At 43.2% G+C, this 25,509-nt stretch overlaps 2 protein-coding genes across 7 annotated transcripts in view; one reads left to right on the forward strand and one right to left on the reverse strand.

The window, feature by feature from the left end:
- BRAP (BRCA1 associated protein) overlaps nt 1-13,590 on the reverse strand; it is a 30,736-nt gene extending 17,146 nt beyond the window's left edge. The window contains exons 1-6 of the mRNA XM_059893708.1: nt 13,344-13,590; nt 11,137-11,298; nt 10,263-10,461; nt 8,909-9,098; nt 2,918-3,031; nt 1,119-1,267 (exon numbers count right to left, since the gene is read on the reverse strand). Coding sequence (XP_059749691.1) covers nt 1,119-1,267; nt 2,918-3,031; nt 8,909-9,098; nt 10,263-10,461; nt 11,137-11,298; nt 13,344-13,425 — 896 coding nt within the window. The 5' untranslated portion in view covers nt 13,426-13,590. The remainder of the gene's footprint in view (nt 1-1,118; nt 1,268-2,917; nt 3,032-8,908; nt 9,099-10,262; nt 10,462-11,136; nt 11,299-13,343) is intronic.
- Nucleotides 1-25,509, forward strand: part of ACAD10 (acyl-CoA dehydrogenase family member 10) — a 114,770-nt gene that overhangs the window by 51,010 nt on the left and 38,251 nt on the right. For 2 of the 6 annotated variants that reach the window (XM_059893697.1, XM_059893701.1), the window contains exons 1-4: nt 14,369-14,513; nt 18,751-18,950; nt 22,815-22,963; nt 24,374-24,568. In XM_059893697.1, coding sequence (XP_059749680.1) covers nt 14,506-14,513; nt 18,751-18,950; nt 22,815-22,963; nt 24,374-24,568 — 552 coding nt within the window. In that variant the 5' untranslated portion in view covers nt 14,369-14,505. The other 4 variants (XM_059893700.1, XM_059893698.1, XM_059893702.1 and 1 more) reach the window with 4 other exon arrangements.

Raw genomic sequence — 25,509 nt, forward strand, 5'->3', positions numbered from 1 at the left:
TTACTGAGCTCCTCCTATGCACCACGCCTCCTGCTAAGTGTGAGCGGCACCGCAGGGAACAGGCAGCCAGGGCCCCTGCTCTGTAAAGCTGACCACGTGGGGGCAGAGAACAGAGACTCCTGTGGACGTTCACCCCTCCTTATTCCTGGGCTTTGGAAGGTGATTTCCCCCTTCCCATGCACACCCCCTCCCCTACACTGCCTTCTCGCCGGTTCCGCTGTTCACCTGGCTAACTCCTATTCATTCTCCCTGAGATGCTGCCTCTCAGACAGCCCTGGCTGTGTCAGGGCCCTATTCTCTAGTCACAATGCTGCAACGCTGCTCCTCTGTAACACTTGCAATGGCTGTAATTTCACATTTATTTGTGTGATTATTTGATTCTGCACCTTCCTCTCTGTACTGGGAAACCCACGAGGCCAGCGTCTGAAGGCCACGAGGCCTTTCTAGCTAAGACCCACAATGCAGTTTGCAAAGGGAGCAGCAACCTCTGACTGAAAAAAAAAAAAAAAAAAAAAAGTACAGGTTACACCTCAGTTCTTTGTCTGCACAATGCCACCGTACAAATAGGGCCTCTGTTGCACTGGGAAACAGGAGACCATGGGCGTGTGTGTGCCTCATACTCAGTGACTACTGTTACTACTGGCCACCGAGCCATCAACAACATGATAAATCCAAAACGTCAGATTGCTGTAGCCCAGCACTCTTTGATAAGAAAGCCAAAGTAAAGAGTAGACATAAAGTGCAGGTGATAAACAAGATTTTACACCTGGATGTCATTTTAGCATGAGAGCCTCAAAGCTAAACTTCCCCCCCGCCCCACCTCATTTTCTAGCTCTTTGAAGGAAAGAACAATTCATGCTGCTTTGGGACATTCCGTAAGGATTCAGAATTGGCATACTAAAAGGGACCTGGTCTAGGAATGCTGATCCTCACGTGAACTGAGGAAAGCAAAGAAGAAACACAGAAGGCCCTTCTATGTGACCTCTTCACCATCGTGGTACCCAGGTTTATAAAGTCAAATACTTGGAGTGGTTCATTTTGGGGGGCGGCTGTTCTTAATTCTGGGAAAGGGTAATAATGAGCTTTGACAGGGTAGGGGGGTGACCTCCTGCACTCACGTTGTGTCATCCCAGCGCTGCAGACACTGGCTGTGGAAGCTGTGGTTACATAAGGTGGTGAGAATGCCGTTCACGGACTCGTCCATGCGCTCCAAACACACTGTGCACTTGGGGAGCTCCGTTAGGTCCATCACAGGGAGGCTGGCACCCTACAGGGAAACATCTCGAATAAGCCTCACTTGTCATCCACGGGTTCTAATTTTTTTTTTTTTTTTAAAGCAACAGTTTTCCTGTTGCTTTTTGACTCCTGGCAGGATGTTCTCAATATTGCTTTATGAAAATAAACTGGTAAGATTTTCATCCATGCAACAAATATTAATTAAGCACCTCCTACAGTCCCAGCACTGTGCTAGGCACTATGGATACAGTGGCGAACAAAGCAGACAAGGATGCCTGCCCTCACAGAGCTGACATTCTAGGAAGGGAGACTGCTGCCAGAATCTTCTGTTACCAGACTCCTAGCTCTAACTCTGAATGGCCATGACTATACTAGAACACAAAGGAATAAAAGCAGGAGAACAGGAGTGTATCTGAATGATTTTTCCACAGAGTAAATTAAAACTTGACACTTTCCACTAAGTGCTAACAGTATCAACAACAGTGATTTTACTTATTTAGTCATTTAGCACATACTTATTAATTCCCTGCTATGTGTGCCAGACACTGTTCTAGGTGTGGGACAGTGGTGAGCAAAAACAGATTCAGTAAGTCCCAGAAAACAAAGTCTGTCCCTGTCCTCACAGAGCTTAGACTCTAGTAGAGAGAGATACAAAATTCAAACATTTTAAAAAGTATAATTACCTATGTTTATAAGTGCTATGAAAGAACAGGGTGTGAAATAGTGGGCATAACAATCTAGGTGGTCAAGAAAGGCACCTCTAACACAGCGGTGTCTGACCCAAGCCCTGCCAACTGTGGGACTACTGAGGCAAAGGTAAGGCGTACAAATAAGGACACACTGAGAAAAGTCACATTAATCTACGGTCCCTGAAGAGAAGATATTTACAGGAAATCTCTCAAGAAGCCGTGTTCATTCAGAGAAAGGAATTTCTAAAACTGAGGCCTTGCCCAGCAACTGGCAAAAGGGAAGACTGATTTTATCCTTTGCCAATTTTTATTTTACCTAATCTAATGACAGAACAATCTAATCAGAACTTATTCCTATCAAGCTGAATTCAAGGTAAAAAGACCTTTAGGGCTACTTTAAAAGAAAGGAAATATTAAAAGCATAACCGAGCTGGATCTACTACTTTATAAAATGATTCAAACAGCACGTATTATAGGAAAGCTTCCCATGGAGGGTGGGAGATCAGAGGAATCATAAATTGCTATCAAAACAGAATCAAAAATCAGGACGAGGATTAAGGGTTAATATTTCAAACAAAAACATTTCTTTTAGGCTCCAGGCAATGTTTCATCCATCTGGAATAGATACATATTCAATTTCAACAACACAGATAATATCCTTTTTTAAAAAAAATACTTTGGACAATTTTTAAAAATTGAGATAAAATTCACATATATAAAATTTGCCAGTTTAAACTGGTTTTTAGTATATTCACAAGGCTGTGCAACCATCACACCACCATCTAATTCCAGAACATTTCTATCACCCCCAAAAGAAACCTTGTTCTTGTTAGCAGTCACTCCTCACTTCTCTCTCCCCCAGCCTCTGGCAACTAATCTATTTTCTGTCTCTATGGACTGGCCTATTCTGGACATTTCCACAGATATCTTAACTTTCAACTTTATACCATTCTGATATGTTTATATCAAATATAAGAATTATTCACACTTACATCTTCAGATTTCAGTACTTCAGCCCTCTCCACATAGACCAGCTGGCAAACATCATCTTCTATTGAGTTGAACTGGCGGCCATTGCATGCCATGTAAAAACTATCTGCATCGGCCTAGGTGAACCAGTGGGGAAAAGGAAAAAGTTAAGAGAGATATCCTGAAAACGTGCTTTCTATTCAAGATACATGGCTTCAATTATTCTGTTCTTCAGCTTTTAAAAGTTATACTTAGGAGAGAAAGCAACCGCCAAAAGTAACATCTATGGCAGCAGGTTCACAGGCTAACTGTACCCTGCAGGTCAATATCCTACATCTCTACAATTTTTCCTGATACGTGATAGTCTTACTGGAACTAGCAGAAGATACTGAAGTGCAATAAACTGACAGCTACTACAATTTTAATACATATTCAACCAACAATGGTCAATGTTTCCCTTGATATCATTTTTTTTCTTTCTTCTTTTTTTTTGCCTCTAGTCAGCACTTTCACAGCCACTGAAGTCAAGCCTATTTGGAACCAAATCATAAGCAATGATTGTTACAGAAGAGCTTTTTTTTTTTCCCCCAGCCACACCACATGGCTTGCGGGATCTTAGTTCCCCACCCAGGGATTGAACCCGGGCCCCTGGCAGTGAAAGCACTGAGTCTTAACCACTGGACTGCCAGGGAATTCCCTACAGAAGAGCTTTTTAAAACAAATGTCAGCATCTATGTGAGAAAAAATAGAGGACCAGTGGAACTGGTATGGAGTGAAAAGCCAATTCCTTCTTTTCAATAAACCCAGTAATAATAATAATAGTAATATATGATAGATAAGGATCCTATCAGGAGGTTTTAAGCAACTAGTGTGTAACACCAAAAGCAAAACTTCTGGCCAAGGTCAAGAGGTCCAAGATGAACCAGCCTTTAAAATACTAACAATATTGTTCCCTTGGAGTGGAAGACAGATAAAATCAGGGGAAACAGCCCCCTGTAGGTAAAGCTGCAAAGGCACAGGTGCATTTGTGAATATGGACACAAGTAAATCAAATCTTCCAGTCTAGCCTTAATAGAAAGTAACAAAGAGACAATTCCAGCTTTTAAAACTCAGCAATTTTTAGAGGCAGCTGAGAGGCCAAGGCTTATCTGGGTTTCACTCTCACACAGGCATCAGCCCAAAGATAGGAAGTTGTGTGCTTTGGCCTCACCAGTGTAGACAAGCTGCCTGAAGAGAGGAAGGGTGTTCTGCAAAAGGAAATGCCGCACTATCAACCTCAAGGACGAGATTCAAGCTGTACCAGGCAAAACCAGTCCTGGCCGTCTACCCTCATAGGGTCTGAATCTTACAGCCACTTTAAGCTTTTCAGCAGCTTTTCACTGCACTCTGATGATGTAATTCAAGGGTGGATTCTTAATTACCTATGCTTTCTTAATCTGACCAAGTAAGCTAAGCCTCTAAGGAAGGATGACCAATTCTGAACACAGATTTTGCAGGGACCTTTTTGGGGGTGGGGTGGGGAGGCTTTCCTTCAGGAAACAACCTGTGTATTTGAACTTCAAAATGTTAAAAGCCAGTTCTTGGACAATAAATCTCTTTAACACTAAGAAGCAGCAGCCCCAAATGGCTTCTCCCATTTTTCAAGAGCAGTAGATATGCCTTGAAATGCTTTTGGATGAGTAAGCAGCACAGTGAGCAACTGGACTCACGCACTGAGGGAAATGAGGGCCACGGCTGGCTCTGCAGGGCCTCCGGCACCAGCAGGAGCTGCTGCAGATGTGGCTGCTCAGAACAGCAGACCCAGCCAAAGACCTCCAGCTCTGTGGATGCTCCCTAAGTGGCCCAAGCCTCCTCAGAGGAAGGGACAAGGTTTGTGATACTGGGGATGTGACAAAATCGACTCAACATGAGATAAATTATTTCTTTCTTCGGGGAATTATCTATACCAAAGAAGTATACTTTTTGAACACATCGTTATCTTCTTTAAAATCTTGGTATTGGAAATGTCGCTTCACTGGCTGGAATATTTACTGAGCACCAAGCACACGCTGGGCACTGTGCTATGCAAAGGACAAGAGCAGGGAACAAAATCCACGTGGTTCCTGCTTCAACTCAGCACTGAAATGCACAAAAGCCTGAAGCTAACTGCAAAAAACACAGAAGAAACCACTCTTGTTTTAAAATGCCTGCCTGCACTGTACAGAGCCCCAAATTTATTTATTTATTTATAAATTTATTTATTTATTTTTGGCTGTGTTGGGTCTTCGTTGCTGAGCACATGGGCTTTCTCTAGTTGTGGTGAGCGGGGGCTGCTCCTTGTTGCGGTGCACGGACTTCTCACTGCAGTGGCTTCTCTTGTTGCGGAGCATGGGCTCTAGGTGTGTGGGCTTCAGCAGCTGTGGCGCACAGGCTTAGTTGCTCCGCGGAATGTGGGATCTTCCTGGACCAGGGTTTGAACCCGTGTCCCCTGCACTGGCAGGCAGATTCTTAACCACCGCGCCAACAGGGAAGCCCTAGAGCCCCAAATTTCAAGAAACCCAGCTTTTGTTTTTTTTCTAGTCCTTTGATTTTATTGTTCTTTTCTCACCATAAACTCAGAAAAAGAAAAACCTATTATGATCAAGGTTCCTTTACTGTCACAGTGATCACATTTTTACTTCTGAGAACACATTTTTCCTTTTCAAAAGAGCTATCTCCTGGGCTGGCCTAAGCATATTAAGTGAAAATGAGTCAACATACTCCACTGAGAGGTTATCTGTCCTTTTTTGTCCCAAGCAACTACAAAACTGAATCCCCTTCTATTTCCCTGTATCCTGAATTACAAATTCCTTACCCAAAGACTAAATTTCCTAAGGGGCACAGTACAACTCTGTAGGCACATCTAACACCTCCAGCATAAAGAAAGATGAGGCCAACAGAAATTCAAGAAATGATAAAAGACATAGAGAAGGCCTATTAGTTCTTAATAAAATTCTATGACAAGGAAAAGAAAGGAATAAGAATATAGTTACCTGCCCAGGCCATGGAGTCAGGCTGCCCGTGTTTGAATCATAACTCGGACTTGAATCATAACTCGGACACTTACTAGCTATGTGGCCTTGGGCAAGTGTCTCACTCATGTCTGTTTCCTCAATTATAAAATATGAAAATAATGACACCTACCTTATGGCATAACTGAGAGGACTCGAGGAGCTAATGCATGAAAAGCACTTAGCACAGGCTTGACATCTAGTAAGTTACTCAAGAATTGGTGATATTGAGTCTATTCTCATTAGGGCCCAATATTAATTTAAAAACTTCAAGTCTTATACCAGGAGGGTAATTTTAGGCCTTCGAAAATCCCTGATAGGATGAGCCTTAGACCCTAAGATCTAGCATTACAGATAAATAATACAACTCACGATACCAAGGTCAAGGGTTCTATCCTCACAGAGCACTCAGAAAGCTGTACCACAGTCTCAGAAAACATGTGTCAACTTAAGCAACCTGCACTTGGTCAAAAGACAGAGGTGGAGAGACAATGCAGAAGTACAAAGAAAATCCATTAACAGTAGCAGAAAATTTCCACAGCACTATCTGCAGACTGTGAAGGGCAGCATGTGCTACAGGGAAGTTTGTGGGTTTATTAGACAAGTTAGTGCTGTGGGCTTAATACACTTCAGACTAAATAAAAAGTCTAATATGTTCTTAAACGTTTTTCCCCAGTCTCTTTCTGTGACTTTCCCTGTGTTACTTATCACCCTTGCTTGTTCGGTAGAAGCTATAAGCAAAATACTGCCATTACACAATTTTTTTGGCAAACAGTGAATATCTTCCCTTCCCCACACTTTCATCCCACTCCTGCTGGAAGAGGACTACACCCTAGGGATTAAAAGTGAGGGCTCAAATCCCAGCTCAGTCACTTATTTCTAGCTGTATAACCCTGGCCAAATCACTAACCTCTCTCCGTAGTCAGTTTCCTTATTTGTAAAACTAGGATAACAATAGTAGGGTTGTAGTGAGGATTACATCAGCTAATGCACATCAAGCACTTAGCAGAGTGAATGGTACAGAGTAAGCAGTCAATAAAGGTTGCATGTTATCATCAATACCCTTATTATTAGATTCAAAAAGATTTAAAATACCACTTGCCCACTACTTGGAAAGTTCTTCAGCAACCTTGGAAGGTCTTCTGACAGTCAGTGAAAGCAGCTGTGAGGTGCTTTTCAGTTCTCAATGTCAACTTGTGAAGTCTAAGCTTACAGAACCGTTGAAACATGTTTTAAACGTCTCCCTCAAAGGTGTGGTGCTTTGTAAAGGTTAAAGATAACAACTGTGTACCCTCTTGTACACGGAATTCCACACTAAGGGTGATTTCTCGGTGGCCCGCTGAACAGGTACAAGTATAATCCAACTCTTATTTCTCTCTCTCCTTTTTTTTTTGGCCATGTGGCATGCGGGATCTTAGTTCCCCAACCAGGGATTGAACCTGCTCCCCCTATAGTGGAAGTGCGGAGTCTTAACTACTGGACCGCCAGGGAAGCCCCAAACTCTTATTTCTCTTAATTCTGTTCCCACGGCCAATGAATGGCTGCTACTGCTGTCAACTCTGGGTTTTTGAAATGAGGAGATGACAAATGGGCCTTGTGTCATGGGCTTCCTATTACCCACAAATCTTGGTGATTGGTCAGAGGCAATGGCAAGTGATCCTACAGGCACACTCATTTCTTTGCCAATCTGCAAGTTGGAACTGTTTATCTGGGGCAAATTCAGGAAGACTGTTTATCAATGAGGTGAGAAAGAAGTAACTTGGACAGAGCTGCATTTCAAAACCTAATGAAATGTCAAAATGTAACAGGCTATAAAAAAATAAAATAAAAACAAATTGAATGAAACCTATGGATAAGGTAGCCAGCCCTTTAATAACCTAGATAATACCTAAAACTTACCTCATTTTTATATTCACATAGAAACATGAATACTCCTAAGAATAAAAACCAAGAGAATATCTTTCTAACATCTTTAGAACTGAGGCGCATGCAGAATGATGCTTAATGCAACAAGTGAGACGGACTGGACGGCAAAACCTTCCTAAGTCAAAAACTCTGTTATAACGTGCAAATACTTTTAAAAGCTGAAAATATCACCATTCTTTCAGTGTTTGTCTCTCTAACGCAGTGATTTCCAATTAGAACTCTAAAGCATCTTCTGCGACTTCCCTGGTGGTGCAGTGGTTAAGAATCCGCCTGCCAATGCAGGGGACACAGATTCGAGCCCTGGTCCAGGAAGATCCCACATGCCGAGGAGCAACTAAGCCCACGTGCCACAACTACTGAGCCTGTGCTCTAGAGCCCGTGAGCCACAACTACTGAGCCCACGTGCCGCAACTACTGAAGCCTGCGCACCTAAAGCTCATGCTCCGCAACAAGAGAAGCCACTGCAACGAGAAGCCCGCGCACCGCAAAGAAGAGTAGCCCCAGTTTGCTGCAACTAGAGAAAGCATGTGCGCAGCTACGAAGACCTTATGCAGCCAAAAATAAATAAATAGATAAAATACATGAAAGAAAAAAAAGAACTCTAAAGCATCTTTAACGATGCAAGGAGTGTGAACAAAACCCCTCCTGTCACCAAAAATTTTTTTTTTAATTGATTTTGTTTTCTAAAATGTGCCAGAGAATATCTACTAAGAAGAGGATGATACAAGCAGGGGCACAGTTTTATAAAGGCAAATAATAATACAGGATTAACTTCAGAAAGTTTGGGAACTCTTGTTCTACTGGAATGGTTACTACTGGATAAACAAACACACACAACCCTAGATTTCATACTCAATCCGGTTTATAAAAAATAGCAGGTATGAATTAGAACTGCGTGTCTGCTGATGAATTTAGAAATATTTCTAGAATTACAACAATACTCTAGAGTATATCAAGACTCTGAAGTGCAAAATGCAGTAAATCACACACGGCTAGTATCAAACAGTTTCAAAAACACAGTTTCTGTGGCAAAGAGACTTTTAATATCTTAACTTTTACCTGTGCACTAAACTTTATCAGCACCATATACTGATTTGGAGTAGAGTCTCTGATGATTTTCATTTGTTCAATTACTTCATTAAATGGGGCGACAAACTTCATAAGGTCATGACTGGTCATTGTAGCAGGGACTGTGAGAATACACAGCATGGCACTGCGCCTCACATCTTCTTTTAAGGAGGTCATCTTACTAATAAGACAATAATTAGACTGTCTTGAATAGATGAGGTATAGTTAGTGCAAACAACACTAATTACACAACTTTTATGTCCAAGAAAAAAAAGTGTAATGCTTTATAAATCAAGTTAAACAGCTTGTTATTCTACCTGAAAATACACACTACATGGGTAAATGCAGAATCCCTTAAACATACCTGCAATGGAGTTTAAGGTAAGCTTTGAAATGTTCTACATTATACCCAGCACTGATATTTTTAATCTTCAGTTAAAGGCTTGTTATGGTTATAAATCTCCATCAGGAAAATTTGCAGTTTGTGTTTTGCTCTCATTAGTTTTCTAGTAAGAACTATCCTTAGATAATGTAGAAGCACAACTCAAACTACGGACTTCTCTCAAAGGGTCTCAAAGAGAAAAGAGCTCTAAATGTAGGAAGGAAAATTCTGAACCATGAGAATATGACTCTGAAGATTACAGAAAGTGTTGCTGGGTTGGAATAGCTGGAATAGAGGGGAAAGAAAAACCTCCCACAATGCAATTTGCTTTTGAAATGCTGCAAACTCACTTCAATAGCTGTGATCCAAAATGACTACCTGAGTATTCTGCTTCCCAGTGGGAACCTAGCAAACAAGTTAGGACAAGGACAGCCTTTAAAGAGATCAGCTACCAATTATCCAAGGAGCTGGTGGCCCAGCTTGTAGACTAGCAAAACCCTTCCTTTCCTTTGGCCTCCAGCAAGCCTTATTTGGACCACAGAAAGGGGTAAAATGATGTGATGAAATTGCAACCCATTATGTGACTTCTTAGCAGCTTCTTTAGTAAAGATTTGGTGGGAACATGAGTCTACAATGATGTTATGGATCTTTTAGAATTTTTCTTTTCTTTTCTTTTTTATCTTCCTTCCTTTCAATTTCCCAATCACCTGCATGCCTACCTTCTCAGGGAATATTTTCCTAGGTATTTTCTCAAGTGAATCTACACGATTCTTTCCTAAGAAGCTTTGACCCAATGTACGAGAGTTAACCATCTATAAAACATCTAAGAATTCTTTAACACACAGTATATGAAAGTACTATCCCTTTGAAGCTTAAAATACCCACTTCCCTTCAGGGCAAGAGATTTTTCTCTGCCCTATGGCAAAAAACAGACAAACTCAAAAGAGAAAAGGATTTTCTTACTTTGTCTTGTACAGATGCATAATACCGTGAACTATTTCAACGGAGGGGTTCCCACTGAAGAACGAAATCTGGTCTGGAAGCTGTTTGGATGGAGAATCCGGAGCAGTGTTTACACCTTCTTTACTGTGACCTTTACTTCTCTGTGCAGTGGGGGATGCTTCTGAAGACTTCCTGTCTTCCACTGTAGCTTTCAGCTCATCTTTCACAAACCAAAAATTGGATTATAAACTGATAGGAAATATGCTGAAGGACTCTAATCAGATGAAAACTTTGAGTAGAAGAATAAACTTTGGAAGAGAAATTGTAATGTACTGCACTGAGAACTACATTCACAGAACAGCAGAGTTGTGGGGGCATCTCAACTAGGAAGTGCTCTTTGCCTGCCCACCGCCACCCGCCCCAAATGTCATTAACACCCTCAGAGACTCAACAGTGGCCTTTACATTTAGAAGTACCACAATAAGGCAGGTGTCTTCCATCGTGCACTCCTAAGTGGGATAAATATTCAGGGCTGTTAAGTTCGAAAACCAAACCTACCAGTTCTCCACGCTGGAGATGCAATACACTTCCATTCCCCTGGACGGAATGAGCTGGCAGAGCAGGGGGAGTCACAACATGTTTACCTGGATTCAACATGATCTGCCCCTGACCTATGTGGTAAGTAGCTCTCCTCACTGAGTAGAGCTGTCAACCTAGCTTGTTAGGATTGATTTAGGAGAAATATTCAGAGAAGCTGAAATGCGGCCTAACGACCTCATGTAAGGCACAAAGGCAGTAAAAGATAAAAGTATGTTTCATTGAACACCACGTATAAAACAGGCAACCGTGGGTTTACGTTACAAAAGATAGTCTTCTAGGGTTTTAGGAAGCATACCTGAGTTGGCCTTCATGGTCTCAATGATCATATCTGTCATTTCTCGACGGCCAAGATGCTGATGTATGATCGCTGCTTTCTCCCCTGGTGATTTCCCTTCTAAACAGGCTACAGCTGAAGCTAGTGTCTTCTTTTTGATCTCCTCATCAGACATTTCCCCGACTACAGAACACATGAATGATTAATACCTGATAATAAAACAAGCTCCTTTCTACTCTCAATGTATCCATCCATAGGTTTTCCTTTTCCCTCTGCTGCCCTGCCCCAAGACTGTAAGATGCCTTTGCAGTGGTCATCTCACTCACCTCTGGGGCTCCTGCAGTGCCTGACAGTCAATTAATGCCCGGTGCAATAAACTCAGCAATGCAGGACTGTTCTAGTGAAAACCATGCACTTTAAAGCAAATGAACGAGATAAAAGCTTCGAGAGTGATTATGCTCAGATGAACCAACATTTTAGTAACACCTGTAGAGTGAAACTGTGTGTTGAGCCCCAAATGAAGGCATCAAGTCCATTAATAAACAAAACTTTTAACAACTTTTGGGGGTAGTCTTCTTAAACACCCTTATGCTATCATGCCCTGGAAATCCATGATCATTGTCTTAAATCACTAAAACACACAAAAATGGAAAAGGAATTTGGAAACTCGACTGGAATATCCTTAATATAGGCTGTATCAGAGCAGAGATCAGGCCTGTTTTGCCCATCACTGTATCCCTTGCACTTACAGTACCTACCACACATTGGAAGCTATTTAAAGATCTGTTGAATAAATTAATGAATCAACGACTGACCCATGTAGAAGTGTATATGTGACCTATGTCAATTTAGTTGACTTTCAGAACTCAGTAGCCTATTAAATCACATTCAATCTTTAATTTGCAGCTTCAAAACTCACATACTCAGGGAAGTTTACAACGACACCATCCCTACCAGCCCCAGGCCCCTTCCCCAAACCGGACACATCCTCTTGTAATAGCTTTCCAAACTCTTTTTTCCTTTCCTTCACATTTGTCACAGCTGTAATTCTACATTTATTATTATTCTTTAAATTAATTAATTAATTAATTTATTTATTTTTGGCTGTGCTGGGTCTTCGTTGCTGCGTGCAGGCTTTCTGCAGTTGTGGTGAGCGGGGACGGCTCTCCGTTGCGGTGCACGGGCTTCTCATTGCGGTGGCTTCTCTTGCTACGGAGCACAAGCTCTAGAGCGCAGGCTCAGTAGTTGTGGCGCACGGGCTTAGCTGCTCCGCGGCATGTGGGACCTTCACGGACCAGGGCTCGAACCCGTGTCCCCTGCGTTGGCAGGCGGATTCTTAACCACTGCGCCACCAGGGAAGTCCCTACATTTATTTTGTAATTAGTTACTTCATCTGTCTCCACGAACTGAACTGCTGGTGCCATTAAAGCAAGGACCACATCCCTTTCCGCACACAACTAAAGCTCCAACAGAGAGTGAACATTCAAAAACTATTTCTTGAACGAATGTTGTTGTTAGGTAATTGTTGGAGGTCCAAGGAGCAGAACCACACCTGCATTCCCCACTGAGGCGGCTGTGTGGCTGGGAATGAAGAGCTCAGACTCTCAAGTCCAGCTCTCTGAGGCAGAATACCCGTTTTGCCACTGACAGATGATCGTGGGCAAGGCACTTAATCCCTGGGCTTCAGCTTCCCAGTTCTGTAAAAGGGTCATACACCCATCTAACTAATAGGGTTACATGAAGATAATTAGAAACAGTGCACACGAAGAGTTTAGTACAGTGCTCGGATACCAGAAGTGTACACGTTTTAATTACAAGTATAACTACTGCTACAGGGCGCTTAAATAAATAGTCTTTCAAAGAGGAACGATTTAATTAAACCAGGGGCCGTCAGCGAGCTGGGGATTCCGTCTCTGCCTTCACAAAACGTAGAGGAAACCAACTCGCACAACTCGGCCCCAACCCAGGGCGGAGAGAGCGACGCGCCAAATATAAAGAGTCCCGATGGGGAGGCACCAGGAAGGAGGGACCGGGAAAGGCTTCCCAGAGGTGACATCTGGGAAGACCTCCTAAGGACGGAGGGAATGAGAGGGATCCCAACCACCTCTCGGCTTCCTACTGAGGCGAAAGCCCTCGTCGCGGCCCGTCCTCGGACCCGGACTCTGGGAGGACGAGCCCCTGGGGCCCAGGCGCGGGCTACGGGGGAGGCGGCAAGGCCGCGGACTCACCAGCGGCGCTGAAGCCGAAGCCGGCGGGGACCGGCGAGTGTTCTGCGAGCTCCAGGCGGATGACAACCAGTGACACACTCATAGGGCAGGCGCTGGTCGGCGCGAGCCCCGGCGGGCTCAGGCGAGGCTGGGAGACGAGCCTTGAGGCCGAGCGGCCCGGGGCGGGCAGCGCCGCCGCCGCGCCTCAGCTCCGCCGCAGCCGCCTCAGCAGCAGCAGCTCCGTCGCCAACGTCTGAGCCACAACACCCTCCACTTCCGCCTCCCGGCCGCCGTCCCTGACCCGTGAGGTTACGCATGCTCGGATCAGCGCGCCCTCTGATTGGGTGCGGAGGCAGGCACGTGATTGGCGTGTCTGCGGGGAGGTGAGTCTGCGCCCTTCGGGACGGGATCTCGAAGAGTTTGTGGAGGTGGCACGTCACTGGGATACCGGAAGCTGGGCCCCCAGTAGACGAATCGGTGGGTGTGCGCCCAGACCGGAGTTAGCCTATCTGAGAGGCCTCTCCCTCATCCCAGCTCATCTGACGGCGAGGGGTCTCTGGCTCCGCGAGGTCTCCGAATTGTGCGCGGAACCCGCGCCCTGCAGAGAGCTCTGGCCTCTTTTTGTCCTGTTTGATCTCTCGCTCTAGCTGTAGGCAGGGTTGCTTTGTGTCAGCCACGCTTTACAGACAGGTGCGCTGAGGCTCAGAGAGGTGAATACGCTTCTCTGAGGACCCATCGGGAGTCGGGACTCGATTGCAGGGTTTCTGATTCTGTTAAGGTAGGGCGGTGGGCTGGTTAAACGCCCAGAGATGGAGATACATCTGGGTCCCACTCCCTGCCCCATCTCTTCACAGATGTGTACTGAGGGTGAATGAGATGAACACGCAGTTCCTGTTATTAATGAGTAGACCCTGTTCACCTGTTTTGTGACTTTGAGTTAGATTTTGCGTAAAATTGGGATAATATCCCTATACAGCTGTGATAATGAAATGAGTAGAGCCTGTGGCTCTATTTACATCAGTTTTTCTGAGAGTCAGCATTCTTTCCAGTACCTCAGACTGCCTTTAGCATGTAGACATGGAGAGCCACAGTCAATACATATATGGCACATATGTGACAGAACGCTGTTCTAGGTATATGCTACCATTACATGTAAAGGTGTCGTGGACAGCACGTCGTGGACATGTATAGGTGTGTGGACTGTATATGCATATAATGTGACCAAATGATATTTATAGCTTGTGGCTGCACCCTATGAGTTAGTTTCAGTATACACTGTTTATATCAGGGTTTCTCAACCTCTGCACTATTAACATTATTGGACTCAATAATTCTTTGGGGTGTGTGTGTGTCCTATGCTTTATAGGATATTTAGCAGCATCCCTGCCCTGACCCACTAGGTACCAGTAGCATGTCCCAAGTGGTGACTACCAAAAATGTCTCCAGATATTCCCAAACGTCCCCTTGGAGCCAAAATTGCCCCCACTGACCGTCTGATTTTTGTGAAGCTGCATATGCCATTTGCACCTGCTATATGCATATAATATATGAGACCTCATGAAGTTTTTAAAAATTATTATTATTTAAAAAAATTTTTGGCCACGCCACTTGGCATGTGGGATCATAGTTCCCCAACCAGGGATCAAACTCGTGCCCCCTGCAGTGGAAGTGTGGAGTCTTAACCACTGGGCCTCCAGGGAAGTCCCTTATGTGAACTTTTTAGTAGTATATTACAGTAGTAGATAACATTTAATGGTGTGCCAGGTACTAACTTGAGTGCTTTACATACTTTATCTTATGTAATCGTAACAGCAACTTCATGAGACAGGTAGTATAATTGTTCCCATTTTAACAGAAGAGGAACCTGAGGCTCAGAGAGTCACTTGCTCAGGATCTCACACTTAGCAAGTGGCAGAGCTAGACTTTGAACCCAGGCAATCTGATTCCAGAGCCAACACTCAATCTCTACTAAACTATCTGTTTAATATGTGGAAACATACACTATGTGTGCATATTTATGAAAGCATAATTTAGATAGCAAATCTGCATCATCATACTGACCTCATTCTGAGAGACAGAGAGAAGACATATTCTTTACGGTAGAGGAGGAAAATGCCAGTTTCAGGGAACTAGAATTATTCTCTAGAGATGGGCAAATTGGGCTTGTTACACTTCTTTGTGGCTGCCAATCACTATGCCTGCCCCCTGTGTTCCCCTATTTTCTTTTTTTTTTTAATTTTTAAATTTTATTTATTTATTTATTTATTTATTTATTTTTAGAAGGTTTGGTTTTTTTGGGTTTTTTTTGTTTTTTAATTAATTAATTTATTTATTGGCTGCATTGGGTCTTCGTTGCTGTGCGCGGGCTTTCTCTAGTTGCATTGAGCAGGGGCTACTCTTTGTTGCGGTGCGCTGGCTTCTCATTGAAGTGGCTTCTCTTGCTGTGGAGCACAGGCTCTAGGCCTGCGGGCTTCAGTAGTTGTGGCACGTGGGCTCAGTAGTTGTGGTTCGCGGGCTCTAGAGCACAGGCTCAGTAGTTGTGGTGCACGGGATTAGTTGCTCCGTGGCATGTGGGATCTTCCTGGACCAGGGCTCGAACCCGTGTCCCCTGCATTGGCAGGTGGATTCTTAACCACTGCACCACGAGGGAAGTCCTAAATTTTATTTATTTATTTTTGGCTGCGTTGGGTCTTCGTTGCTGCGCACGGGCTTTCTCTAGTTGCGGCGAGCGGGGGCCACTCTTCTTTGCGGGGCGCGGGCTTCTCATTGCAGTGGCTTCTCTTTTTGCGGAGCACGGGCTCTAGGCACGTGCGCTTCAGTAGTTGTGGTACATGGGCTCAGTAGTTGTGGTTCTCGGGCTCTAGAGTGCAGGCTAAGTAGTTGTGGCACACAGGCTTAGTTGCTCTGCGCCATGTGGGATCTTCCCGGACCAGGGCTGAACCCGTGTCCCCTGCATTGGCAGGCGGATTCTTAACCACTGTGCCACAAAGGAAGGTTATCCCCTATTTTCTGATTCATCCAGTTTATTCATCCTTCCAACTCATGTTTCTACTGAGCATGTGCTATGTGTCTAGACACCATGCTAGGTCCTAGGGGATGGATATATACAAAGATGAAGTAAGATAGGCCTTTCCTTAAGGAGCTGATAAGTAGAGGAGCAGATAGAGTTGAAAACAGGAACTGTGTGATGGGGTAAGTTTCCTAGTGAAGGTATGGAGAAGAAGCAATGAGAGTGAAAAAAAAAAAAGTAGTTTCAGAGTCTTCCAGGAAAAAGAAAGACTAGCCTCTCTAGAGGAGGTAAAGCTGAGGCTGTGATGTAAAACATAGTGTAAATTTACCAGCAGATAAACAGGCGAAGACATTCCAGTCAGTGGGCATGTACCACGGAGGTACCAGGAGGTATGAGAAATCACAGCGCTAACCTGCTCCGAAGAGAGCATTGGGAAGTGGCTAGAACTATCATTTCTAGTTGGAAGGAAGAAGCAAGGTAGTCGTGGGAGCGTTGCCCACTTATCCATTAGCAGGATTATGAGGAGGGCAGTGTCCTCAATGAGGATGAAAGTCAGCCCTTTAGAGCCAGAGACAGTTTTCATCTCTGTTAAGCCCTCACAGAGAATGTGTTGACACTTTTAGGAGCCTATAAATAAATTTCTCCTTCCACCACTAACTTTGGCCATGGCGTAGGAACGTAGGTAAAACCCAAAATGCAAATCAGCCTTTACATTTTTCATTTCAGCATTCATGCGCCAATCCAGCAAATTTCCAATTACATAAGAAGCACATTATGTCATCTTGAACATTTGCTTCTTAAGAATGCTTTCTTTAGGTGGCTGTCTGGCCAGATACAGTTATTTGATACCTTAATAAAGAATGGCATCACGAATACTTCTAAAAAAAAAAAAAGAAGAATCCTTTCTTTAGGGACTTCCCTGGTGGTCCAGTGGTTAAGACTCTGTGCTCCCAATACAGGGGGCCGTGTTGGATCCCTGCTCAGGGAACTAGATCCCACATGCCGGTGCTAAAATTTCTGCACATCACAACAAAGATCCCGCATGCAGCGCAGCCAAATAAATAAATAAATATTTTTTAAAAAAGAATCCTTTCTTTAGAATCTTACAGAGTTTATTTAGTCCTTATGGTGGCACTAAAGTGACTCCCATGAACAGGCAGGGTGTCTTACCAACCTGTTTTGCTCTAACTTGCTTCTTAGTAAGCTTTTTAACCATAGACATCGCATGAGAAGCTTCAAGATTTTCAAGTGGAACTGACTGCAAATAGAATTTGGTTTAATTATTTTGTTTTTTTCCCAGGTTTTTATTTCAGACTTACAGAAAAGTTGAAGAATAGTACAATGATCTCTCATATACCCTTCATTATGTACCCTTCACCAAGATTGATTAATTATTAACATTTTGCCACATTTGATTTATGTCTATACATGTTTATATATCTATATACACGTGTACCTGTTATGTGTATTTTGGTTTTTTTCCCGAACTTTTTGAAAGTAAGTTTAGAAAAGAGGCAATGGAGAACAATCAGGAGGACATCGCCCTGCTCTGTAGGAGGGGTGATGGTGTGGTGGCATCGTGAGTGCTAGGAGGAGGTGGGTACAGGGCATGCTGCTCATTGGGCTCTTCTGGTAGCCAGAAGAGGTTTCACGAAGGAAGTGACAGGTAAACTACAGCCTAAAGGACAATTTGCAGTTAGCCATGTAACAGATGGAAGGGAGCATTCAGGCCAAGGAAACACCATACCCGAAGGCCTGGCAGCAGGAGGAGAGCATCACGTGTTTGAGGGAGCTGCCGTGGACCTGAGTGTCCCCATCACCCCGGTTAAGATGAAATACGAGGGAGAGCTGTGGCCGAAAGGGGAGAGGCAGAACTCAGAGGGCCTTTTCAGGCAGGTTAAGGAACTGAGAGTTTATCTTGAGGACAATGGGGAGCCATTGGAGGTTTTAAATGGGGTTCGGATATGATCAAATTTGCAATCTTGAATGATAACTGGTTGAAGAGTGAAGAAAGAATGAGGTTTGAGAAGAGGCAGGGGGACCAGTTAGGAGGCCGTTGCAAAGGTCCGTGCTTGATATCACGCAGTGAGAGTGGAGAGAGGTAGATGGAGAGCTTCGGGAGGAAGGATGGGCCGTGCACAGCACCCGGAGCGGAGGTGTCTGGCTGGAGGACTGAGAGAAGTCGGGGTGAATCCAGTTTTCCAGCTTGGGTGGCTGGGAGAACGGTGGAGCCCTTTCCTGAGCCAAGGAACTTAGGCAAGGAGTGGTCAGGGAGGGTGGAGATACTGCGTTCGCTCTGGTGGTGTCTGAAGCCCTGGTTGGAGGTCAGAGGGGGTGTGCAGGTGCCACCCTGAGCACCAGGGTGGAGGTCTGCTTGGAGGCAGTGACGGCAAACTGTGTCCTGTGCCTTCTCCGCAGCCTCGGCCCCAACATGTGCCTAAGGCGGCTTTTGCAGTCTGCACAGCTCCAGCGGGCTTGGAGGGCGGTCTTCGTGAAACATGTCCAGGGCAGGCACCAGGGAGCCTGGCGATGGACACATTCTGGAGGCGGCACCTACAGAGCAGTGATTTTTGACATGGGCGGAGTTCTCATTCCTTCTCCAGGGAGAGTGGCTGCAGGTGAGCTCTTCATTCTACTTCACCTTTGGAGACTGCGGTGGGTAGGGGTGGGGGAAAGGATGGTGGTGAGGGGAGATGGCAGTGTGTCCCAGTGGGTACTATACTTGCTCTTGAATCAAATTCCAAGCAACAGTTAGTGGCTGAGTATCTTGGGCAAATTATTTAACTGCTCTGAGTCTTAGTTTCCTCATCATTAAATGACGGCCAATGATAGTACCTACCTCTTTGGGGTTGGAGGAGGGTTAAATGAGATTATTCATGGAGAGCACTTGATTAGCAGGGTGAGTGCTTGGCTCACCTGAAATTCTCAATAAACGACGAGCTGCTGTTGTTATTGTTGTTAATGTTATTGGTGGAATTTAACTACCTTTCCCTGAGAACTACTTCTGAATCCTGAAATCCTCTCTGAGCCCCCCTCCCCGCTCTGATCATAGCCTTTCCTTTTCCACCAACCTCCCTTCTAAACCTGCTTTTGCTACTACAAGATCAAACCTCTAGGCTCTGATCCTTCCTTTTTCAGCCCCTCCTGGTATTACCTTTTTACCCACTCAGTTCAACTGACTTAAGTGTGATTTGTTTGGCTTGAAGTGTTAGAAAACCTAACAAAACAGTGACTGAACCAAGACTGAAGTTAATTTCTTTTGCACATGAAAGTCCAGGTAGGTGGTCTGGGCCAGTGTGTTGCTCTGTGATGTCAGCGCCCTGGGCTCTTTTCATTGTGTTGCTGTGCTGTGAGTGTACTTCATTTCCACTTTCACCACATGGGTCAGGCTTGGCTGCCTCACTTTCTGCCATCACATTCCCATTCTAGCCAGCAGGAAGGAAGAAGGACCAAACAGCTGCCCCTGTTCTTTTGACTTACTGTGGTTGCTGATTGGGCAGTTTTCTATGCGAAATCAACCCAACTTCAGGTTTTCTGTGCCCCTGGTTGCAAAATTACCCAGCTCTGCTAACTGGTTAGGTGAGCTATTTTTTTTTTTTTTGGCTCCAACTGCAGTTGAGCCCTCAGCTTCTCTATTCCTCCACTCATATTCCTCTTGCATTCACTACAGGGCTGTTCCAAACTCCCCCCGGAGCCACCATACTTCCCCAGACCAAACCTTCATACTTGGCAGACAGCCAAGTCTCCTTTTACAGAGAACATAAAGGTTACTTGGCAGGGATTTTCTCAGCTTTTTCCAGAATGTCTTGAGAACCTATTCGCTTCTTTCCACTGCCACTGCCTCTACACAAGTTAGATTCCTAAATTCTCCCGCCTGCACTGGCACATCAGCCCCCTAACTCCTAACTCTACCTCTGGCCTTTTGGGTTTTGCACCACCTTGCACACAGTGCCTGGAACTGCCCTTCTGAAACACACATCTTATCCCTTCCCTCTCCTGCTTCAAATCCTTGAGGGCCTGCATTTTTTCACTTAGATTAAAACCAGAAGCTTTACCTGGTTCCAGGGCCTCTCACAGCCAGCTCTCATGTCCTTTCGTCATGCCATTTCCTATGTACGCCCACATTTCAGCTACCTTGGACTACTTGACGCTCTTTAAACTTGTCAAATGTATTTATACTCCTGTGCCTTCGCAAGTTCTGTTCTCTCTGATCAAAGCTACCCTTCCCTGCCACCTCTGCCTTTTCAAATCCTGCTCATACTTTTAAATGGTATGTTATTCAGCAGTGCCTGGAATCTTTGGAGCACTTAGTAAGTCTTGTGGTTGTTGTTATTATTGACTTGTGTTTTTATTTTATATTTGTAATGTTTTTGCCATACCCAAATTTTCATTTTTGATGTCATCAAAATCATCTGTGTTTTTCTTTATGGCTTGCATGTTATGAGACTAGGCTAAGGAAGTCGTTTTTTTCTTCACGTTCATAAAGACGTTGCATATTGTTTTCTAACTTTTAGAGGGGTTTTTTTTCTGATTTGGGTATTTAGTCTGTTGGGAATTCATTTTTGTGATGGTGAGAAGCAGGGATTTAATTAAATTTTTTCTATACAGAAACTCAGTTATGCCAACCTCATTTATTAAATAGTTGGTGCTGAAAGGATATTTTTAAAAATACAAAGATACGCTGTATAGCACAGGGAACTCTCCTTCACTTTGCTGTATAGTAGAAACTAACACAACATTGTAAAACAACTATACCCCAATAAAAAATAAATAAATAAATAAATAAAAGTGCACCTAAAAAAAAAAAAATACAAAGACAAATTTCTTACTGTCACCTCCATCCCTCCCTGGTTAGTCCTAGGCTTCATTGGTTATCATTGTGAAAAGTTTGTTTATCCTTCCAAAAATTGCCTATATATACGTGAGTGTGTGTGTGTGTGTGTGTGTGTGTGTGTAAACTGTGTCTACACAGATTGGGTCATACTGTACACACTGTTATGTACCTTTCCTTTTTTCTGACCCAGTAGAATATCTTGCCAAATTTTCCACATCAGTAGGCATAGGTCTAGTTAAGGGATTAGCAAACTTTTTCTGTCAAGGGCACTAGATGGGCTTCACGAGCCATACAGTCTCTGTATGGCTTTACTATTGGAGCCAGCAACAGCCATAGACAATAGTAAACAAGTAGGTGTGGTTGTGTTCCAATAAAACTTTATTTACAAAAACAGATGGGAGACAGATTTGGCCCCCAGGCCATAATTTGCCAACGCTTGGCCTAGTTTATACATTTTAACATCTACGAGGTATTCCATCATATGGATGTACCATGGTTGATTTAACAAGCCCTTTAGTAACGTGCAAGTTTCTAGTTTTTATTGTGAGCAGTTCTGCACAACAGCCGTGTACATAATCTTTGCTTACTTTTATAAATATATCTGTGGGAGAAATTCCTGGAAGCAGAATTACTACATCAAATGTAAATGTGTATTTAAAATGTTGCACTCCATAGAGGTTGTATTTGTTTACACTCCCATCAACAGCATATGAGAGTGCCCCTTTCCTTGCATGCTTGCCAGCTCTAAGATCCTAAAAAATGCTCTAACTTTAGTTCTAAAATTAAAGATGTATTATTATTTGGATTGAGTTTTGAAAGTCCTGTTATTCTCAAAAGACATACTGAATTGGTCACATTGGTGATTTCTGAAGAATGGGATTGCTTTGTCATTTAACTTTCTTTTTTATACCTTTCTATATTGTCTGAAATATTTTCAATGCACAGGTACTACATTAAACAAAAGATATGTGCTAATGTATTTTATTGATATATCTTAGATATAATTATGAATGCTGTATATATTTTTGCCCCATAACAGGTATATTATACAAAGAGAAAACACCCTTGTACAAGAAAAAGTAGCCCCTGTTCCAGTGTTTCCAGTATACACAATAATAATCCATCCACTGCCTTAGCTCTTTATGGACAGAATTTTGTTCTTTATTTCTCAAAGACAGCGCCCCCAGGTGAATGTTTCAGTGTACCAGCTACACTGCTCTGAAGGATTACTACGGTTTACAAAATGAAGGGCTCGTTTTGGAGTGCTGTCAGAATCTGCTTTATTCCCTAATGCACTTCCTTACCATGTGCCAGGACTGTGTGAGTGACCTAATATATATGAACCAGCCAATGAGAGAACAGGGAAGAAAATTCGTACTGCAGTGTCCAGAGTCATCTCAAGGTGGTGGTATGGACCTGACGCTTGGCACCAGTATGGTCCCCTCAGTTACACAGATTATTATTGCTGTTCCCTTGGAGGTGCAAGCTGAGATTTTCCATTTCCTGAATTTCTCTGAGTTCCCAATAGAACCCACTTGGCACCACAGTGATGCCACAGGAACTTGTGTGGTATTTCCCCTGCTCCCCAAACGCCAGCTGTTTGTCCATATATTACTGTTTCACTTACCATATGTTTTACTTCCGGTAGAATGGGAGGTACAGAATCATATCCCTTCTGGAACTATATTGAAGGCCTTGATCTCAGGTGGCGAAAATGGGCCCTGGATGAAATTTATGAGAGCAGAGATAACAACAGAGGAGTTCCTACAAAAATTTGGGAGACTTTGGTCTGAAATTGTGAGTGATAAACATACTTGAATTTCCATATTCTTTTTGCCTAGAATAGTGGTTGCAACACTTATCCATTAAGTTGGTTAAACTAAAAATAAAGAAGGGAAAACCTAATAACCTGTTATAAGATTTTAAGCTATTTCTTCCATTCCCAGGTACTCAATTTTAACTACACGAATGAAAAAGTAAAAATATTACGTACTAAGCCTCTCCATCAGTTACTGTTCATCTGAAGCTGGAGTTGTATAATGGCTTTGATCAGAAAGCTTGTTTAATGCAGTAATAACATTGAGCCTTTCTCTGGAAAGGCTCTGCATTGTTGTAAGCTCTTTATTTGTATTAACTCATGTACCTTCACAATAACCCTGCTAAAATATAATTTAAGATATAATAAAGTTCTGTGGATAGATGATGGTTTTGGTTACATAACAGTAAATGTACTTAATGTCACCCAAAGTGGTTAAAATAGTAAATTTGATATTATGTGTTTTTACCTCAATTTTAAATAAATGAATAAATATTTAAATATATGTATAGGAAACATTCTGCTAAGTGACAGAAAGAAGCCAACCCAAAAGACCACATATTGTATGATTCCACTTATTTGAAATGTCTAGAACAGGTAAATCTATAGAAACAGAAAATAGAGCTGTTATTTTCTAGGACTGGGAGTATTGGGGTGTCGGGGGGAGGAATGGGTAACGACTGCTAATGGGTATGGGATTTCTTTTTAGGGTGATGAAAATGTTCTAAAACTGATTTGTTGATAGTTGCACAACTTTGTGAATATATTAAAAAGCGTTGAATTTTACAGTTTAAATGGGTCAGTTGGGTGGTATGTGAATTGTATTTCAATAAAGCTCTTGTAAAATGTGCGTGTGTATCAAAATAGCAGACTTGGCCTTGCAGATTTTGAAACATGATAAAATAAGGGTTTTCAAAACCCACAGAGATTGAATTTAAAAACACAAAAATTGATCAGAAACTGACATTCAGTTCGTAATGGTGAAGTTGCAGGCATTGCAGAATCATCAAATGTCTCTGGATCATTAAAAATTAAATTACATCTGCTTAATACACTTATAGAGTTTAATGTACCTCTTAGGGGCTTCTGAATCTTTTTAAAATTGACAATGAGTGAGTGAAATAAAGAACTCATTTAACTGGAATACTGATATAAATAGCTCCATTCCCTAACCACTGTAACTCTAATTCTAAGCCACTTTTTTACAACCTTATATACAAAGTTCTGCACAAGGGCTGAGGGAGGGAATTCCTTTTGGCAGCAAGCCGAAGGCCTGGGGTCTTACACCAGGTAGTGGTAGGAAGCCAGGAATATGTGTTTTTCTGTGTTGGTGACAAGCTGTTCTTACTCTTAATGATGGCTTGTTCTCCTCTCCCCTCCCCGATTCTTAGTCAAAGACCTCCGTGCCCGTGGACTCCTTTTTCTCTCTGCTGACCAGTGAGCGAGTGGCGAAGCAGTTCCCAGTGATGACTGAGGCCATAACTCAGATTCGGGCTAAAGGCCTTCAGACTGCAGTCTTGAGCAATAATTTTTATCTTCCCAATGGGAAGAGCTTTTTGCCCCTGGACCGGAAACAGTTTGATGTGGTAAGCTCACAGTGGCCCAGAATAATCCGAATCAAGTCTGTGTCCTTGCTTCAGGATGCAGCATTAATGCTGCCTCTCAGTTGGCCTTGAATGAATGGATTTTTTATTCACACACTTGACTCAGTTAGGATTAAACATAACAGGTGGGAAACAGGACTTGTAAAATATCACTGAGCTCTTAGCAAGGTCAGTCATTTATGGGCTTTGATAACTGGTTGAAACCTCAGCTTTAGAGACTCCCTTTCATTCTGGAGTTGAACCTTAGTCATCAGATAACACATGCACTTTCGTCAGCCCTTGCCTCTTAACGGGCCCTTTGACCTTTTCTCTTCAAAGACCAACCCCGTTGCTCTCTATTTCTATGGCATTAATCCTTAGACCAGTGCTGTGCAAACAAACCTACTGCAGTAAAGGAAATGTCCAGTATGGTTGCTACTAGTCACATATGGCTATTAAGCACTTGAAATGTGGCTAGTGGCCCTGAGGAATTCTATTTCATTTCAACTTAAATGTAAATAATCACATATGGCTAGTGGCTACCGTGTGGGACAGCCCATGAAGGGCTAGACTATGAAAGTACCTGAGAAGATTCTGAGTCAGGAGATGGTCTTCTGTGCCAGGAGGTTACTTCTGTGAAAGACTCCCATTTCCTTAAGAGAAAGTATATCGTTATCCTGGGACAGATATGAATTACTGAATTATTGACTTGCTTAAACTTCATTCGGTTGGAAAACACATTGTCATTAAGCAGTGACTGTGTGCTGGGCACTGGCTAGGCATGAGGGGATACTGTGTTCAATGTGACAGACACAAGACCTGCCCTCTGGAATATGCATTTGCCATATTTCAGGTTGTCAGTCGCTACATGTGGCTCGTGGCTACTATGTCAGACAGGACAGTGTCACATTTCCATCATTGTAGAAAGTCCTATTGGATAGTGC

The sequence above is a fragment of the Balaenoptera ricei genome, chromosome 14 (assembly GCF_028023285.1).
Source record: "Balaenoptera ricei isolate mBalRic1 chromosome 14, mBalRic1.hap2, whole genome shotgun sequence".
Lineage (NCBI taxonomy): Eukaryota > Metazoa > Chordata > Mammalia > Artiodactyla > Balaenopteridae > Balaenoptera > Balaenoptera ricei.